Below are 20672 nucleotides of genomic sequence, written 5' to 3'. Positions count from 1 at the left end.
CTGTAGAATTACTCTCTAGCTCTAACATGCATGAGAAGGTCCGAATGGAAGGGTTCAAAGTAATATGTCCATAATGTAAGTCAAGTGGCCTCTAGGGAGAGTTTACAGCAAAGCACTTTCCGGGCTGTATGACTCCGTACAATCTTAATAAAGGGGTTAACAGGGTGGTGATGTGCAGTTATCAGTCACACCTCCCTTGTTCCTTGTGTGCTGCTTGATTTTGGACACTCTCCCGACTCCTCCTGATTATCTGAGCTGTTCTCTCTTCCCAGACTACAGGAGTGCGGATGCCTCTACCTCACCGTGATCAGAGAGATGGCAGGTGGTTAACTATGGGTGCCTTCCGGATCTCTCTGTCAGAGCTGCCTAGTATCTCGCTGTGGTGTCTGTGGGCATCCCTCTACACACGCACAGGAAGCGTCCCTGGTGTCTGCCACTGCTCTCCCTCCTCCTAGCCTCGGCTGCTTCTGCTGTGTTTACTGCAGTAAGTACAGCGGTGACCGTTCCGGAGACCGCACTCATCCTCAGGGGAACTGCTGAACCGAGCTTCCTTATATCACTTCTCCCCAGTGGCTCGCGATCCCCTCTCCTCCCGCTCTCTGCACGTGGGTCCTCCTGTCCTCAGAGCGCTCTAGAAGCTTCACCAGCTCTCCATACAGGGCGGCTATAAAACTAATTTCAACCCCACCAACACCGCCCGTATGTCACAATGTAATAAACTATATATTATCAACAATGTCCCCTATACCTGGGTGGTCTTCTGTATGCCGAATGTCGGGATCCCGGCGCACAGTATACCGGCGCCGGAATCCCGACACCCGGCATACCGACAACTATTCTCCCTTGTGGGGGTCCACGACCCTCCAGGAGGGAGAATAAAATAGTGTGGCGCGCGTAGCGCGCCACCGTGCCCGCAGCATGGCGAGCGCAGCGTGGCGAGCGCAGCGAGCCCGCAAGGGGCTCCTTTGCGCTCACCACGCTGTCGGTATGCCGGCGGTCGGGCTCCCGGCGCCGGTATGCTGGTCGTCGGGAGCCCGAGCGCCGGCATACCGTACTACACCCTATTCCTATATCGTGCCCATAGGCTATACCAGCACATATTGGGGAGCAATAATTAAGCATGGCTACATGTACACACAGCAACCATCAGATAAGTGATTTCCATATTATACCAACAGTGATGTCACTCTCTCATTTACATGTTATACCCACAGTGATGTCACTCTCTCATTTACATGGTATACCCACAGTGATGTCACTCCCTCATTTACATGTTATACCCGCAGAGATGTCCCTCTCATTTACATGTTATACCCAGTGATGTCACTCTCTCATTTACATGTTATACCCACAGTGATGTCACTCTCTCATTTACATATTATACCAGCAGTGATGTCACTCTCTCATTTACATGTCACTCCCTCATTTACATGCTATACTCGCAGTGATGTCACTCTCTCATTTACATGTTATACCCACAGTGATGTCACACTCTCATTTACATGTTATACCTACAGTGATGTCACTCTCATTTACACGTTATACCCGCAGTGATGTCACTCTCTCATTTACATGTTATACCCGCAGTGATGTCACTCTCTCATTTACATGGTATACCCACAGTGATGTCACACTCTTATTTACATGTTATACCCACAGTGATGTCACTCTCATTTACACGTTATACCCGCAGTGATGTCACTCTCTCATTTACATGTTATACCCGCAGTGATGTCACTCTCTCATTTACATGTTATACCCACAGTGATGTCACTCTCATTTACATATTATACCCACAGTGATGTCACCATGTTTAGCCAATCACTTCATATCCCGATATCCCATAATGCTTCACCCGTTTGGCATCTATCTCTAGCAACCTTCCTCATTCCCCATACAGCTGTCACTCAGGAGATTCCTATGACTGATAATTACCCCATGCTCAGGCCCCTCATGATTTACCTCACATATAGCGTTAGTCACATCTCAGTGTAGGATCTGCAGGGTGTTAGGCCTCGTACAGCTTTACTTCTACTACAATGAGCAAAGACTTCACATACAGCGAGAATAAAAACGGTTCCAATATATATAAATGTACAGTACATGCATATATCCAACTTACCAAAATATATAAATAAAATAAAAAAAACACCCAGAAAAATAATCACCTCACAAGACACAGAATTCTGACGTGGTCTTGCCCAGCTGAGCTGATACAATGGTCCACTATAGAATGGGCCTTGGCCACCATTCCGATAGCTCCCTGACTTTCCCCTGCTCTGACGCCCATGTTGGGTTGTTAAAAAGTTTTACATCATAATGTTTGTTTATGTAGAACCCATAATTCCCCCGGGCTGCCTATATGACCCTGTGAACTGTGGAACAGAGATGGGATTCTTAGGTTCAGTCGGGCATTGAGATTTATTAAATTGAATCTTACAGAGTAGTATTGCGTTTTACAGCGATTTTGTGGGTGCGGGGTACAGACGGCACCTAAGGGAGTGTATTGAGTTCATCTGCTCATCTTTTATATATTTTTTGATGTCTTACAAGAGCGGCTCTATTTGTAAAACATTTCCCAGACTCAGTGCATAGAAATGGTCTCTCACCTGTGTGACTTCTCTGATGTATAACAAGATTTGATTTCTGTGTAAAACATTTCCCACACTCAGCGCATGGAAATGCTTTCTCACCTGTGTGACTTCTTTTATGTCTAACAAGAAGTGATTTATTTTTAAAACATTTCCCACACTCAGAACATGGAAATGGTCTCTCACCTGTGTGATTTCTCTGATGTATAGTAAGAGATGATTTCACTGTAAAACATTTCCCACACTCAGAGCATGGAAATGGTGTCTCACCTGTGTGACTTCTCTGATGTACAACCAGCTCTGATTTCGTTGTGAAACATTTCCCACACTCAGAGCATGGAAACGGCTTCTCACCTGTGTGAGTTCTCTGATGTTTAACAAGACCTATTTTATGTGTAAAGCATTTCCCACACTCAGAGCATGGAAATGGTTTCTCACCTGTGTGACTTCTCTGATGTATAACAAGATTTGATTTCTGTATAAAACATTTCCCACACTCAGTGCATGGAAATGGTTTCTCACCTGTGTGAATTATCTGATGTCTACCAAGAAGTGATTTACATGTGAAACATTTCAGACACTTAGAACAGGGAAACATGTTATCACCTCTGTGAGCTGTACTGTGTGCAGTATTACTGGAGATATCAGTAGAACATCCCTCATGATTAGAGGGATCAGATGCTATATCTGCACTGTGAGGTACTGGGTGTATATATAGAGTAACAGGATTGTCTCCTGGAGAATCCTGAGTGATGTTATCTTCTATTTCACAATGTGGAGACAATATGTGATCTCCCTCTGGGGTATTCCTGCTTGTGCCTCCATCTGCTGGAAGTAAAAAAGAAATATGTATGTAACTAGGAACAAATCTTCATACATTGCATAGTGGTTTTATTTATTTTTCCAGCTTATATATAAGATACATTTTCAAAATAACAAACATGGCTCTTGTATTAAAATATAAAGGCAACACATCACCCATATATGACAGCAAACATGAGGTGTATAGACGGCACATAAGGGAGTGTATAGCGGTAGTGCGGTTGAGGGGTACAGACGGCACATAAGGGAGTGTATAGCGGTAGTGCGGGGTACAGATGGTACATAAGGGAGTGTATAGCGGTAGTGCGGGTGAGGGGTACAGATGGTACATAAGGGAGTATATAGTGGTAGTGCGGGTGAGGGGTACAGATGGCACATAAGGGAGTATATAGCGGTAGTGCGGGTGAGAGGTACAGACGGCACATAATGCAGTGTATAGCGGTAGTGCGGGTGAGAGGTACAAACGGTACATAAGGGAGTGTATAGCGGTAGTGTGGGTGAGGGGTACAGATGGCACATAAGGGAGTGTATAGCGGTAGTGTTGGTGAGGGGTAGAGATGGTACATAAGGGAGTGTATATCGGTAGTGTGGGTGAGGGGTACAGACGGCAGATAAGGAAGTGTATAGCGGTAGTGCGGGGTACAGATGGTACATAAGGGAGTGTATAGCGGTAGTGCGGGTGAGGGGTACAGATGGTACATAAGGGAGTATATAGTGGTAGTGCGGGTGAGGGGCACAGACGGCAGATAATAAGAATTTACTTACCGATAATTCTATTTCTCATAGTCCGTAGTGGATGCTGGGAACTCCGAAAGGACCATGGGGAATAGCGGCTCCGCAGGAGACTGGGCACAAAAGTAAAAGCTTTAGGACTAGCTGGTGTGCACTGGCTCCTCCCCCTATGACCCTCCTCCAAGCCTCAGTTAGGATACTGTGCCCGGACGAGCGTACACAATAAGGAAGGATTTTGAATCCCGGGTAAGACTCATACCAGCCACACCAATCACACCGTACAACCTGTGATCTGAACCCAGTTAACAGCATGATAACAGAGGAGCCTCTGAAAAGATGGCTCACAACAATAATAACCCGATTTTTGTAACTATGTACAAGTATTGCAGACAATCCGCACTTGGGATGGGCGCCCAGCATCCACTACGGACTATGAGAAATAGAATTATCGGTAAGTAAATTCTTATTTTCTCTGACGTCCTAGTGGATGCTGGGAACTCCGAAAGGACCATGGGGATTATACCAAAGCTCCCAAACGGGCGGGAGAGTGCGGATGACTCTGCAGCACCAATTGAGAGAACTCCAGGTCCTCCTCAGCCAGGGTATCAATTTTGTAGAATTTTACAAACGTATTTGCTCCTGACCAAGTAGCTGCTCGGCAAAGTTGTAAAGCCGAGACCCCTCGGGCAGCCGCCCAAGATGAGCCCATCTTCCTTGTGGAGTGGGCATTTACAGATTTTTGGCTGTGGCAGGCCTGCCACAGAATGTGCAAGCTGAATTGTACTACAAATCCAACGAGCAATAGTCTGCTTAGAAGCAGGAGCACCCAGCTTGTTGGGTGCATACAGGATAAACAGCGAGTCAGATTTTCTGACTCCAGCCGTCCTGGAAACATATATTTTCAGGGCCCTGACAACGTCTAGCAACTTGGAGTCCTCCAAGTCCCTAGTAGCCGCAGGCACCACAATAGGTTGGTTCAGGTGAAACGCTGAAACCACCTTAGGGAGAAACTGAGGACGAGTCCTCAATTCCGCCCTGTCCGAATGGAAAATCAGATAAGGGCTTTTACAGGATAAAGCCGCCAATTCTGACACGCGCCTGGCCCAGGCCAGGGCCAACAGCATGACCACTTTCCATGTGAGATATTTTAACTCCACAGATTTAAGTGGTTCAAACCAATGTGACTTTTTGGAACCCAAAAACTACATTGAGATCCCAAGGTGCCACTGGAGGCACAAAAGGAGGCTGTATATGCAGTACCCCTTTTACAACGTCTGAACTTCAGGGACTGAAGCTAGTTCTTTTTGGAAGAAAATTGACATGGCCGAAATTTGAACCTTAATGGACCCCAATTTCAGGCCCATAGACACTCCTGTTTGCAGGAAATGTAGGAATCGACCCAGTTGAATTTCCTCCATCGGGCCTTACTGGCCTCGCACCACGCAACATATTTTCGCCAAATGCGGTGATAATGTTTTGCGGTTACATCCTTCCTGGCTTTGATCAGGATAGGGATGACCTCATCCGGAATGCCTTTTTTCCTTCAGGATCCGGCGTTCAACCGCCATGCCGTCAAACGCAGTCGCGGTAAGTCTTGGAACAGACAGGGTCCTTGCTGAAGCAGGTCCCTTCTTAGAGGTAGAGGCCACGGATCCTCCGTGAGCATCTTTTGAAGTTCCGGTTACCAAGTCCTTCTTGGCCAATCCGGAGCCACGAATATAGTGCTTACTCCTCTCCATCTTATCAATCTCAGTACCTTGGGTATGAGAGGCAGATGAGGGAACACATACACTGACTGGTACACCCACGGTGTTACCAGAGCGTCTACAGCTATTGCCTGAGGGTCCCTTGACCTGGCGCAATACCTGTCGAGTTTTTCCCAACGGTTTATAATCATGTGGAAGACTTCTGGGTGAAGTCCCCACTCTCCCGGGTGGAGGTCGTGTCTGCTGAGGAAGTCTGCTTCCCAGTTGTCCACTCCCGGAATTGCTGACAGTGCTATCACATGATTTTCCGCCCAGCGAAGAATCCTTGCAGCTTCTGCCATTGCCCTCCTGCTTCTTGTGCCACCCTGTCTGTTTACGTGGGTGACTGCCGTGATGTTGTCCGACTGGATCAACACCGGCTGACCTTGAAGCAGAGGTCTTGCTAAGCTTAGAGCATTGTAAATGGCCCTTAGCTTCAGGATATTTATGTGAAGTGATGTCTCCAGGCTTGACCATAAGCCCTGGAAATTCCTTCCCTGTGTGACTGCTCCCCAGCCTCGCAGGCTGGCATCCGTGGTCACCAGGACCCAGTCCTGAATGCCGAATCTGCGGCCCTCTAGAAGATGAGCACTCTGCAACCACCACAGGAGGGACACCCTTGTTCTTGGTGACAGGGTTATCCGCTGATGCATCTGAAGATGCGACCCGGACCATTTGTCCAGCAGGTCCCACTGGAAAGTTCTTGCGTGGAATCTGCCGAATGGGATTGCTTCGTAGGAAGCCACCATTTTACCCAGAACCCTTGTGCATTGATGCACTGAGACTTGGCTCGGTTTTAGGAGGTTCCTGACTAGCTCGGATAACTCCCTGGCTTTCTCCTCCGGGAGAAACACCTTTTTCTGGACTGTGTCCAGGATCATCCCTAGGAACAGAAGACGAGTCGTCGGAACCAGCTGCGATTTTGGAATATTGAGAATCCAATCGTGCTGCCGCAACACTACCTGAGATAGTGCTACACCGACCTCCAACTGTTCCCTGGATCTTACCCTTATCAGGGAATCGTCCAAGTAAGGGATAACTAAAATTCCCTTCCTTCGAAGGAATATCATCATTTCGGCCATTACCTTGGTAAAGACCCGGGGTGCCGTGGACCATCCATACGGCAGCGTCTGAACTGATAGTGACAGTTCTGTACCATAAACCTGAGGTACCCTTGGTGAGAAGGGTAAATTTGGACATGAAGGTAAGCATCCTTGATGTCCCGAGACATCATGTAGTCCCCTTCTTCCAGGTTCGCAATCACTGCTCTGAGTGACTCAATCTTGAATTTGAACCTCTGTATGTAAGTGTTCAAAGATTTTAGATTTAGAATCGGTCTCACCGAGCCGTCCGGCTTCGGTACCACAACAGTGTGGAATAATACCCCGTTCCCTGTTGCAGGAGGGGTACCTTGATTATCACCTGCTGGGAATACAGCTTGTGAATGGCTTCCAAAACTGTCTCCCTGTCAGAAGGAGACATCGGTAAAGCCGACTTTAGGAAACGGCGAGGGGGAGACGTCTCGAATTCCAATTTGTACCCCTGAGATATCACCTGAAGGATCCAGGGGTCTACTTGCGAGTGAGCCCACTGCGCGCTGAAATTCATTGAGACGGGCCCCCCACCGTGCCTGATTCTGCTTGTAAAGCCCCAGCGTCATACTGAGGGCTTGGCAGAGGCGGGAGAGGGTTTCTGTTCCTGGGAACTGGCTGATTTCTGCAGCCTTTTTCCTCTCCCTCTGTCACGGGGCAGAAATGAGGAACCTTTTGCCCGCTTGTCCACGAAAAGACTGCGCCTGATAATACGGCGTCTTCTCATGTTGAGAGGCGACCTGGGGTACAAACGTGGATTTTCCAGCTGTTGCCGTGGCCACCAGGTCTGAAAGACCGACCCCAAATAACTCCTCCCCTTAATAAGGCAATACTTCCAAATGCCGTTTGAAATCCGCATCACCTGACCACTGTCGTGTCCATAACCCTCTACTGGTAGAAAGGGACAACGCACTTAGACTTGATGCCAGTCGGCAAATATTCCGCTGTGCATCACGCATATATAGAAATGCATCTTTTAAATGCTCTATAGGCAAAAATATACTGTCCCTATCTAGGGTATCAATATTTTCAGTCAGGGAATCCGACCACGCCAACCCAGCACTGCACATCCAGGCTGAGGCGATTGCTGGTCGCAGTATAACACCAGTATGTGTGTAAATAGAAAGCAGGAGGGTATCCTAAAATGTATCAGCAGGATCCTTAAGGGCGGCCATCTCAGGAGAGGGTAGAGCCCTTACAAGCGTGTGAGCGCTTTATCCACCCTAGGGGGTGTTTCCCAACGCACCCTAACCTCTGGCGGGAAAGGATATAATGCCAATAACATTTTAGAAATTATCAGTTGTTATCGGGGGAAACCCACACATCATCACACACCTCATTTAATTTCTCAGATTCAGGAAAACTACAGGTAGTTTTTCCTCACCGAACATAATACCCCTTTTTGGTGGTACTCGTATTATCAGAAATGTGTAAAACATTTTTCATTGCCTCAATCATGTAACGTGTGGCCCTACTGGAAGTCACATTTGTCTCTTCACCGTCGACACTGGAGTCAGTATCCGTGTCGGCGTCTATATCTGCCATCTGAGGTAACGGGCGCTTTAGAGCCCCTGACAGCCTATGAGACGTCTGGACAGGCACAAGCTGAGTAGCCGGCTGTCTCATGTCAACCACTGTCTTTTATACAGAGCTGACACTGTCACGTAATTCCTTCCAACAGTTCATCCACTCAGGTGTCGACCCCCTAGGGGGTGACATCACTATTACAGGCAATCTGCTCTGTCTCCACATAATTTTTCTCCTCATACATGTCGACACAAACGTACCGACATACAGCACACACACAGGGAATGCTCTGATAGAGGACAGGACCCCACTAGCCCTTTGGGGAGACAGAGGGAGAGTTTGCCAGCACACATCAGAGCGCTATATATATACAGGGATAACCTTATATAAGTGTTTTTCCTCTTATAGCTGCTGTATCTTTAATACTGCGCGTAATTAGTGCCCCCCCTCTCTTTTTTAACCCTTTCTGTAGTGTAGTTTAAACTTTTACTCTAAGCAGCTCAGGAGAGCCACCTAGATTGCACCCTTCTCGTTCGGGCACAAAAATCTAACTGAGGCTTGGAGGAGGGTCATAGGGGGAGGAGCCAGTGCACACCAGCTAGTCCTAAAGCTTTTACTTTTGTGCCCAGTCTCCTGCGGAGCCGCTATTCCCCATGGTCCTTTCGGAGTTCCCAGCATCCACTAGGACGTCAGAGAAAAGGGAGTGTATAGCGGTAGTGCGGGTGAGGGGTACAGATGGTACATAAGGGAGTGTATAGCGGTAGTGTGGGTGAGGGGTACAGACGGCAGATAAGGGAGTGTATAGCGGTAGTGCGGGTGAGGGGTACAGATGGTACATAAGGGAGTGTATAGCGGTAGTGCGGGTGAGGGGTACAGATGGCACATAAGGGAATGTATAGCGGTAGTGTGGGTGAGGGGTACAGACGGCAGATAAGGGAGTGTATAGCGGTAGTGCGGGTGAGGGGTACAGATGGCACATAAGGGAGAGTATAGCGGTAGTGCGGGTGAGGGGTACAGACGGCAAATAAGGGAGAGTATAGCGGTAGTGAGGATGAGGGGTACAGACGGCACATAAGGGAGTGTATAGAGGTAGTGCGGGTGAGGGGTACAGACAGCACATAAGGGAGTGTATAGCGGTAGTGTGGGTGAGGGGTACAGACTGCAGATAAGGGAGTGTATAGCGGTAGTGCGGGTGAGGGGTACAGATGGCACATAAAGGAGTGTATAGCGGTAGTGCGGGTGAGGGGTACAGACGGCAGATAAGGGAGTGTATAGCGGTAGTGCGGGTGAGGGGTACAGATGGCACATAAAGGAGTGTATAGCGGTAGTGCGGGTGAGGGGTACAGATGGCACATAAGGTAGTGTATAGCGGTAGTGGGGGTGAGGGGTACAGAAGGCACATAAGGGAGTGTATATCGGTAGTGCGGGTGAGGGGTACAGACGGCACATAAGGGAGTGTATTGCGGTAGTGTGGGTGAGGGGTACAGATGGCACATAAGGGAGTGTATAGCGGTAGTGTTGGTGAGGGGTACAGATGGTACATAAGGGAGTGTATAGCGGTAGTGCGGGTGAGGGGTACAGACGGCACATAAGGGAGTGTATAGCGGTAGTGCGGGTGAGGGGTACAGACGGCACATAAGGGAGTGCATAGCGGTAGTGCGGGTGAGGGGTACAGATGGCACATAAGGGAGTGTATAGCGGTAGTGCGGGTGAGGGGTACAGATGGCACATAAGGGAGTGTATAGCGGTAGTGCGGGTGAGGGGTACAGACGGCACATAAGGGAGTGTATAGCGGTAGTGCGGGTGAGGGGTACAGAAGGCACATAAGGGAGTGCATAGCGGTAGTGCGGGTGAAAGGTACAGATGGCACATAAGGGAGTGTATAGCGGTAGTGCGGGTGAGGGGTACAGACAGCACATAAGGGAGTGTATAGCGGTAGTGTGGGTGAGGGGTACAGATGGTACATAAGGGAGTGTATAGCGGTAGTGCGGGTGAGGGGTACAGACGGCACATAAGGGAGTGTATAGCGGTAGTGTGGGTGAGGGGTACAGATGGCACATAAGGGAGTGTATAGCGGTAGTGCGGGTGAGGGGTACAGACGGCACATAAGGGAGTGTATAGCGGTAGTGCGGGTGAGGGGTACAGATGGCACATAAGGGAGTGTATAGCGGTAGTGCGGGTGAGGGGTACAGATGGTACATAAGGGAGTGTATAGCGCTAGTGCGGGGTACAGATGGTACATAAGGGAGTGTATAGCGGTAGTGCGGGTGAGGGGTACAGACGGCACATAAGGGAGTGTATAGCGGTAGTGCGGGTGAGAGGTACAGACGGCACATAATGGAGTGTATAGCGGTAGTGCGGGTGAGGGGTACAGATGGTACATAAGGGAGTGTATAGCGGTAGTGCGGGTGAGGGGTACAGACGGCACATAAGGGAGTGTATAGCGGTAGTGCGGGTGAGGGGTACAGATGGCACATAAGGGAGTGTATAGCGGTAGTGCGGGTGAGGGGTACAGACGGCACATAAGGGAGTGTATAGTGGTAGTGCGGGTGAGGGGTACAGATGGTACATAAGGGAGTGTCTAGCGCTAGTGCGGTGTACAGATGGTACATAAGGGAGTGTATAGCAGTAGTGCGGGGGGGGGGGTACAGACGGCACATAAGGGAGTGTATAGCGGTAGTGCGGGTGAGAGGTACAGACGGCACATAATGGAGTGTATAGCGGTAGTGCGGGTGAGGGGTACAGATGGTACATAAGGGAGTGTATAGCGGTAGTGCGGGTGAGGGGTACAGATGGCACATAAGGGAGTGTATAGCGCTAGTGCGGGGTACAGATGGTACATAAGGGAGTGTGTAGCTGTAGTGCGGGTGAGGGGTACAGACGGCACATATGGGAGTGTATAGCGGTAGTGCGGGTGAGAGGTACAGACGGCACATAATGCAGTGTATAGCGGTAGTGCGGGTGAGGGGTACAGACGGCACATAAGGGAGTGTATAGCGGTAGTGTTGGTGAGGGGTACAGACGGCACATAAGGGAGTGTATAGCGGTAGTGTGGGTGAGGGGTACAGATGGCACATAAGGGAGTGTATAGTGGTAGTGTTGGTGAGGGGTACAGATGGTACATAAGGGAGTGTATATCGGTAGTGTGGGTGAGGGGTACAGACGGCAGATAAGGGAGTGTATAGCGGTAGTGCGGGGTACAGATGGTACATAAGGGAGTGTATAGCGGTAGAGCGGGTGAGGGGTACAGATGGTACATAAGGGAGTATATAGTGGTAGTGCGGGTGAGGGGTACAGACGGCAGATAAGGGAGTGTATAGCGGTAGTGCGGGTGAGGGGTACAGATGGTACATAAGGGAGTGTATAGCGGTAGTGTAGGTGAGGGGTACAGACGGCAGATAAGGGAGTGTATAGCGGTAGTGTGGGTGAGGGGTACAGATGGTACATAAGGGAGTGTATAGCGGTAGTGCGGGTGAGGGGTACAGATGGCACATAAGGGAATGTATAGCGGTAGTGTGGGTGAGGGGTACAGACGGCAGATAAGGGAGTGTATAGCGGTAGTGCGGGTGAGGGGTACAGATGGTACATAAGGGAGTGTATAGGAGGTAGTGCGGGTGAGGGGTACAGATGGCACATAAGGGAATGTATAGCGGTAGTGTGGGTGAGGGGTACAGACGGTAGATAAGGGAGTGTATAGCGGTAGTGCGGGTGAGGGGTACAGATGGTACATAAGGGAGTGTATAGCGCTAGTGCGGGGTACAGATGGTACATAAGGGAGTGTATAGCGGTAGTGCGGGTGAGGGGTACAGATGGCACATAAGGGAGTGTATAGCGGTAGTGCGGGTGAGGGGTACAGACGGCACATAAGGGAGTGTATAGCGGTAGTGCGGGTGAGAGGTACAGACGGCACATAATGGAGTGTATAGCGGTAGTGCGGGTGAGGGGTACAGATGGTACATAAGGGAGTGTATAGAGGTAGTGCGGGTGAGGGGTATAGATGGCACATAAGGGAATGTATAGCGGTAGTGTGGGTGAGGGGTACAGACGGCAGATAAGGGAGTGTATAGCGGTAGTGCGGGTGAGGGGTACAGACGGCACATAAGGGAGTGTATAGTGGTAGTGCGGGTGAGGGGTACAGATGGTACATAAGGGAGTGTATAGCGCTAGTGCGGGTGAGAGGTACAGACGGCACATAATGGAGTGTATAGCGGTAGTGCGGGTGAGGAGTACAGATGGTACATAAGGGAGTGTATAGCGGTAGTGCGGGTGAGGGGTACAGATGGTACATAAGGGAGTGTATAGCGCTAGTGCGGGGTACAGATGGTACATAAGGGAGTGTATAGCGGTAGTGCGGGTGAGGGGTACAGACGGCACATAAGGGAGTGTATAGCGGTAGTGTGGGTGAGGGGTACAGATGGTACATAAGAGAGTGTATAGCGGTAGTGCGGGTGAGGGGTACAGACGGCACATAAGGGAGTGTATAACGGTAGTGTGGGTGAGGGGTACAGATGGCACATAAGGGAGTGTATAGCGGTAGTGCGGGTGAGGGGTACAGACGGCACATAAGGGAGTGTATAGCGCTAGTGCGGGGTACAGATGGTACATAAGGGAGTGTATAGCGGTAGTGCGGGTGAGGGGTACAGACGGCAGATAAGGGAGTGTATAGCGGTAGTGCGGGTGAGAGGTACAGATGGCACATAATGGAGTGTATAGCGGTAGTGCGGGTGAGGGGTACAGATGGTACATAAGGGAGTGTATAGCGGTAGTGCGGGTGAGGGGTACAGATGGTACATAAGGGAGTGTATAGCGCTAGTGCGGGGTACAGATGGTACATAAGGGAGTGTATAGCGGTAGTGCGGGTAAGAGGTACAGACGGCACATAATGCAGTGTATAGCGGTAGTGCGGGGTACAGACGGCACATAAGGGAGTGTATAGCGGTAGTGTTGGTGAGGGGTACAGACGGCACATAAGGGAGTGTATAGCGGTAGTGTGGGTGAGGGGTACAGATGGCACATAAGGGAGTGTATAGCGGTAGTGCGGGTGAGGGGTACAGATGGCACATAAGGGAGTGTATAGCGGTAGTGCGGGTGAGGGGTACAGACGGCACATAAGGGAGTGTATAGTGGTAGTGCGGGTGAGGGGTACAGATGGTACATAAGGGAGTGTATAGCGCTAGTGCGGGGTACAGATGGTACATAAGGGAGTGTATAGCGGTAGTGCGGGTGAGGGGTACAGATGGCACATAAGGGAGTGTATAGCGGTAGTGCGGGTGAGGGGTACAGACGGCACATAAGGGAGTGTATAGCGGTAGTGCGGGTGAGGGGTACAGATGGTACATAAGGGAGTGTATAGAGGTAGTGCGGGTGAGGGGTACAGATGGCACATAAGGGAATGTATAGCGGTAGTGTGGGTGAGGGGTACAGATGGCAGATAAGGGAGTGTATAGCGGTAGTGCGGGTGAGGGGTACAGACGGCACATAAGGGAGTGTATAGTAGTAGTGCGGGTGAGGGGTACAGATGGTACATAAGGGAGTGTATAGCGCTAGTGCGGGGTACAGATGGTACATAAGGGAGTGTATAGCGGTAGTGCGGGTGAGGGGTACAGACGGCACATAAGGGAGTGTATAGCGGTAGTGCGGGTGAGAGGTACAGACGGCACATAATGGAGTGTATAGCGGTAGTGCGGGTGAGGAGTACAGATGGTACATAAGGGAGTGTATAGCGGTAGTGCGGGTGAGGGGTACAGATGGTACATAAGGGAGTGTATAGCGCTAGTGCGGGGTACAGATGGTACATAAGGGAGTGTATAGCGGTAGTGCGGGTGAGGGGTACAGACGGCACATAAGGGAGTGTATAGCGGTAGTGTGGGTGAGGGGTACAGATGGTACATAAGGGAGTGTATAGCGGTAGTGTGGGTGAGGGGTACAGATGGCACATAAGGGAGTGTATAGCGGTAGTGCGGGTGAGGGGTACAGACGGCACATAAGGGAGTGTATAGTGGTAGTGCGGGTGAGGGGTACAGATGGCACATAAGGGAGTGTATAGCGGTAGTGCGGGTGAGGGGTACAGACGGCACATAAGGGAGTGTATAGTGGTAGTGCGGGTGAGGGGTACAGATGGTACATAAGGGAGTGTATAGCGCTAGTGCGGGGTACAGATGGTACATAAGGGAGTGTATAGCGGTAGTGCGGGTGAGGGGTACAGACGGCACATAAGGGAGTGTATAGCGGTAGTGCGGGTGAGAGGTACAGATGGCACATAATGGAGTGTATAGCGGTAGTGCGGGTGAGGGGTACAGATGGTACATAAGGGAGTGTATAGCGCTAGTGCGGGGTACAGATGGTACATAAGGGAGTGTATAGCGGTAGTGCGGGTGAGGGGTACAGATGGCACATAAGGGAGTGTATAGCGGTAGTGCGGGTGAGGGGTACAGACGGCACATAAGGGAGTGTATAGCGGTAGTGCGGGTGAGAGGTACAGACGGCACATAATGGAGTGTATAGCGGTAGTGCGGGTGAGGGGTACAGATGGTACATAAGGGAGTGTATAGAGGTAGTGCGGGTGAGGGGTACAGATGGCACATAAGGGAATGTATAGCGGTAGTGTGGGTGAGGGGTACAGACGGCAGATAAGGGAGTGTATAGCGGTAGTGCGGGTGAGGGGTACAGACGGCACATAAGGGAGTGTATAGTGGTAGTGCGGGTGAGGGGTACAGATGGTACATAAGGGAGTGTATAGCGCTAGTGCGGGTGAGAGGTACAGACGGCACATAATGGAGTGTATAGCGGTAGTGCGGGTGAGGAGTACAGATGGTACATAAGGGAGTGTATAGCGGTAGTGCGGGTGAGGGGTACAGATGGTACATAAGGGAGTGTATAGCGCTAGTGCGGGGTACAGATGGTACATAAGGGAGTGTATAGCGGTAGTGCGGGTGAGGGGTACAGACGGCACATAAGGGAGTGTATAGCGGTAGTGTGGGTGAGGGGTACAGATGGTACATAAGGGAGTGTATAGCGGTAGTGCGGGTGAGGGGTACAGACGGCACATAAGGGAGTGTATAGCGGTAGTGTGGGTGAGGGGTACAGATGGCACATAAGGGAGTGTATAGCGGTAGTGCGGGTGAGGGGTACAGACGGCACATAAGGGAGTGTATAGCGCTAGTGCGGGGTACAGATGGTACATAAGGGAGTGTATAGCGGTAGTGCGGGTGAGGGGTACAGACGGCACATAAGGGAGTGTATAGCGGTAGTGCGGGTGAGAGGTACAGATGGCACATAATGGAGTGTATAGCGGTAGTGCGGGTGAGGGGTACAGATGGTACATAAGGGAGTGTATAGCGGTAGTGCGGGTGAGGGGTACAGATGGTACATAAGGGAGTGTATAGCGCTAGTGCGGGGTACAGATGGTACATAAGGGAGTGTATAGCGGTAGTGCGGGTAAGAGGTACAGACGGCACATAATGCAGTGTATAGCGGTAGTGCGGGTGAGGGGTACAGACGGCACATAAGGGAGTGTATAGCGGTAGTGTTGGTGAGGGGTACAGATGGTACATAAGGGAGTGTATATCGGTAGTGTGGGTGAGGGGTACAGACGGCAGATAAGGGAGTGTATAGCGGTAGTGCGGGGTACAGATGGTACATAAGGGAGTGTATAGCGGTAGTGCGGGTGAGGGGTACAGATGGTACATAAGGGAGTATATAGTGGTAGTGCGGGTGAGGGTTACAGACGGCAGATAAGGGAGTGTATAGCGGTAGTGCGGGTGAGGGGTACAGATGGTACATAAGGGAGTGTATATCGGTAGTGTGGGTGAGGGGTACAGACGGCAGATAAGGGAGTGTATAGCGGTAGTGCGGGGTACAGATGGTACATAAGGGAGTGTATAGCGGTAGTGCGGGTGAGGGGTACAGATGGTACATAAGGGAGTATATAGTGGTAGTGCGGGTGAGGGGTACAGACGGCAGATAAGGGAGTGTATAGCGGTAGTGCGGGTGAGGGGTACAGATGGTACATAAGGGAGTGTATAGCGGTAGTGCAGGTGAGGGGTACAGACGGCAGATAAGGGAGTATATAGTGGTAGTGCGGGTGAGGGGTACAGACGGCACATAAGGGAGTGTATAGCGGTAGTGCGGGTGAGAGGTACAGACGGCACATAATGGAGTGTATAGCGGTAGTACGGGTGAGGGGTACAGATGGTACATAAGGGAGTGTATAGAGGTAGTGCGGGTGAGGGGTACAGATGGCACATAAGGGAATGTATAGCGGTAGTGTGGGTGAGGGGTACAGACGGCAGATAAGGGAGTGTATAGCGGTAGTGCGGGTGAGGGGTACAGACGGCACATAAGGGAGTGTATAGTGGTAGTGCGGGTGAGGGGTACAGATGGTACATAAGGGAGTGTATAGCGCTAGTGCGGGTGAGAGGTACAGACGGCACATAATGGAGTGTATAGCGGTAGTGCGGGTGAGGAGTACAGATGGTACATAAGGGAGTGTATAGCGGTAGTGCGGGTGAGGGGTACAGATGGTACATAAGGGAGTGTATAGCGCTAGTGCGGGGTACAGATGGTACATAAGGGAGTGTATAGCGGTAGTGCGGGTGAGGGGTACAGACGGCACATAAGGGAGTGTATAGCGGTAGTGTGGGTGAGGGGTACAGATGGTACATAAGGGAGTGTATAGCGGTAGTGCGGGTGAGGGGTACAGACGGCACATAAGGGAGTGTATAGCGGTAGTGCGGGTGAGGGGTACAGACGGCACATAAGGGAGTGTATAGCGCTAGTGCGGGGTACAGATGGTACATAAGGGAGTGTATAGCGGTAGTGCGGGTGAGGGGTACAGACGGCACATAAGGGAGTGTATAGCGGTAGTGCGGGTGAGAGGTACAGATGGCACATAATGGAGTGTATAGCGGTAGTGCGGGTGAGGGGTACAGATGGTACATAAGGGAGTGTATAGCGGTAGTGCGGGTGAGGGGTACAGATGGTACATAAGGGAGTGTATAGCGCTAGTGCGGGGTACAGATGGTACATAAGGGAGTGTATAGCGGTAGTGCGGGTAAGAGGTACAGACGGCACATAATGCAGTGTATAGCGGTAGTGCGGGTGAGGGGTACAGACGGCACATAAGGGAGTGTATAGCGGTAGTGTTCGTGAGGGGTACAGACGGCACATAAGGGAGTGTATAGCGGTAGTGTGGGTGAGGGGTACAGATGGCACATAAGGGAGTGTATAGCGGTAGTGCGGGTGAGGGGTACAGACGGCACATAAGGGAGTGTATAGCGGTAGTGCGGGTGAGGGGTACAGATGGTACATAAGGGAGTGTATAGAGGTAGTGCGGGTGAGGGGTACAGATGGCACATAAGGGAATGTATAGCGGTAGTGTGGGTGAGGGGTACAGATGGCAGATAAGGGAGTGTATAGCGGTAGTGCGGGTGAGGGGTACAGACGGCACATAAGGGAGTGTATAGTGGTAGTGCGGGTGAGGGGTACAGATGGTACATAAGGGAGTGTATAGCGCTAGTGCGGGGTACAGATGGTACATAAGGGAGTGTATAGCGGTAGTGCGGGTGAGGGGTACAGACGGCACATAAGGGAGTGTATAGCGGTAGTGCGGGTGAGAGGTACAGACGGCACATAATGGAGTGTATAGTGGTAGTGCGGGTGAGGAGTACAGATGGTACATAAGGGAGTGTATAGCGGTAGTGCGGGTGAGGGGTACAGATGGTACATAAGGGAGTGTATAGCGCTAGTGCGGGGTACAGATGGTACATAAGGGAGTGTATAGCGGTAGTGCGGGTGAGGGGTACAGACGGCACATAAGGGAGTGTATAGCGGTAGTGTGGGTGAGGGGTACAGATGGTACATAAGGGAGTGTATAGCGGTAGTGTGGGTGAGGGGTACAGATGGCACATAAGGGAGTGTATAGCGGTAGTGCGGGTGAGGGGTACAGACGGCACATAAGGGAGTGTATAGCGGTAGTGCGGGTGAGGAGTACAGATGGCACATAAGGGAGTGTATAGCGGTAGTGCGGGTGAGGGGTACAGACGGCACATAAGGGAGTGTATAGTGGTAGTGCGGGTGAGGGGTACAGATGGTACATAAGGGAGTGTATAGCGCTAGTGCGGGGTACAGATGGTACATAAGGGAGTGTATAGCGGTAGTGCGGGTGAGGGGTACAGACGGCACATAAGGGAGTGTATAGCGGTAGTGCGGGTGAGAGGTACAGATGGCACATAATGGAGTGTATAGCGGTAGTGCGGGTGAGGGGTACAGATGGTACATTAGGGAGTGTATAGCGGTAGTGCGGGTGAGGGGTACAGATGGTACATAAGGGAGTGTATAGCGCTAGTGCGGGGTACAGATGGTACATAAGGGAGTGTATAGCGGTAGTGCGGGTGAGGGGTACAGATGGCACATAAGGGAGTGTATAGCGGTAGTGCGGGTGAGGGGTACAGACGGCACATAAGGGAGTGTATAGCGGTAGTGCGGGTGAGGGGTACAGATGGTACATAAGGGAGTGTATAGAGGTAGTGCGGGTGAGGGGTACAGATGGCACATAAGGGAATGTATAGCGGTAGTGTGGGTGAGGGGTACAGATGGCAGATAAGGGAGTGTATAGCGGTAGTGTGGGTGAGGGGTACAGACGGCACATAAGGGAGTGTATAGTGGTAGTGCGGGTGAGGGGTACAGATGGTACATAAGGGAGTGTATAGCGCTAGTGCGGGGTACAGATGGTACATAAGGGAGTGTATAGCGGTAGTGCGGGTGAGGGGTACAGACGGCACATAAGGGAGTGTATAGCGGTAGTGCGGTTTAGAGGTACAGACGGCACATAATGGAGTTGACAATGCTAAATTCCTTTGTCGTATAAACAACCCTTTATGAAGTCTAAGAACACTGTACGCTGTTTACTTAAGAAGTACCGTAATGGTACGCTATTTGCGTAACGATCGCTCAGCAGTAAGCGAGACGCTCAAGCGTCACGTTCGCTCACGGCCCAGTGATCACAGGACACGTTATTGGTTATCACTAGAGTAATGATTCGCTGTAGCGTAGCGTACGCTCGAGACCACGAGGAGGTCACCAGCGATGCAGACGCTCACAGCACTATACTTCGATATTAAACCTTTCAACAATGATATACACAGAATACCTTAATGTGAGTACAGGGTGTAAGTGCAACCATGTGTAACCTGACTAACTACAAAGCTGCTTGAGCGTCACCGACGCTCAAGTGAACACTTAACACTATAGAAAATACACAGATACTGGTTTAGGTTCCAAAGCCTATTAACTGTATTATATCTAATATATTTGTAAAAGGGGATAACAGTACAAATGATACACTACAATATAACAGAGACTTCCTAACCACAGAACTAAACAATAAATACAAAAAGACAATACTACACTGACCTAAATGCAATACAATACAATACTATCTAATACAATACAATACTAGCCTAGTCTAGGGGAGATATGAGAGAACAGAACAGGGAGAGAGAGAGAGAGAGAGAGAGAGAGAGAGAGAGAGAGAGAGAGAGATATTGGCTCACAGAAAGACAATGATTACGGAGAGAAAACTTACGCACCAGGGGAAACGATCGCATGCGCCTGGACATCCAGCACCCGATTTTCAGCAATGAGAACCGTTGAAGAGTGAGAGCTGGATGTGGTCGGCCTGCCTATTTATGCCCCACACACAATGCAATCTCCTGGTCCTACAATCCCATTGTCCATTGGCCGAAGGAATTCGGCCCCGCATCATAACAAAAGGTCATAGGGTGATTCATACAGGTGGGCTGTGACGATTTCCAACAGCTCAGGTGGGTGGGAAACTGGGTTTCCCGCCGCATACCTGAGTATGTGTAAATAATAGAAATGGACATAAACTTCTTATGTCCATAACTATTCGCACGAGCGATTAATACGCTCCAAACCAACACCGGAATATTGCTAATTAAATACTCTTCCGATGGGTACCAAACACTGCTGTATGATTCCTGTTAGACCCTTCGTACGATGCAAAGAGGGATCCCTCAGCTCAGGGACATTCTATATTAACCAAACTTTCAGAATCTATCAAAGAGATCATGATCTACAAACTACATTAATTGTGAAAATATGTAACGAATGAGTCGCACGCTACGACTACATAAACTCTACCG

At 50.3% G+C, this 20672-nt stretch overlaps 1 protein-coding gene across 3 annotated transcripts in view; it reads right to left on the bottom strand.

The window, feature by feature from the left end:
- Window positions 1-2402: 2402 nt before the first annotated feature.
- Window positions 2403-20672, bottom strand: part of LOC135056974 (oocyte zinc finger protein XlCOF7.1-like) — a 63425-nt gene continuing 45155 nt past the window's right edge. For 2 of the 3 annotated variants that reach the window (XM_063962786.1, XM_063962787.1), the window contains exon 7: window positions 2403-3419. In XM_063962786.1, the coding sequence (XP_063818856.1) occupies window positions 2521-3419 (899 nt within the window). In that variant the 3' untranslated portion in view covers window positions 2403-2520. The remainder of the gene's footprint in view (window positions 3420-20672) is intronic. The other variant, XM_063962788.1, reaches the window with a different exon arrangement.

This window comes from Pseudophryne corroboree, chromosome 3 (genome assembly GCF_028390025.1).
Source record: "Pseudophryne corroboree isolate aPseCor3 chromosome 3, aPseCor3.hap2, whole genome shotgun sequence".
Lineage (NCBI taxonomy): Eukaryota > Metazoa > Chordata > Amphibia > Anura > Myobatrachidae > Pseudophryne > Pseudophryne corroboree.
Note: the sequence above shows the minus strand (reverse complement) of the source record. Positions and strands in the feature narration are given on the sequence as shown.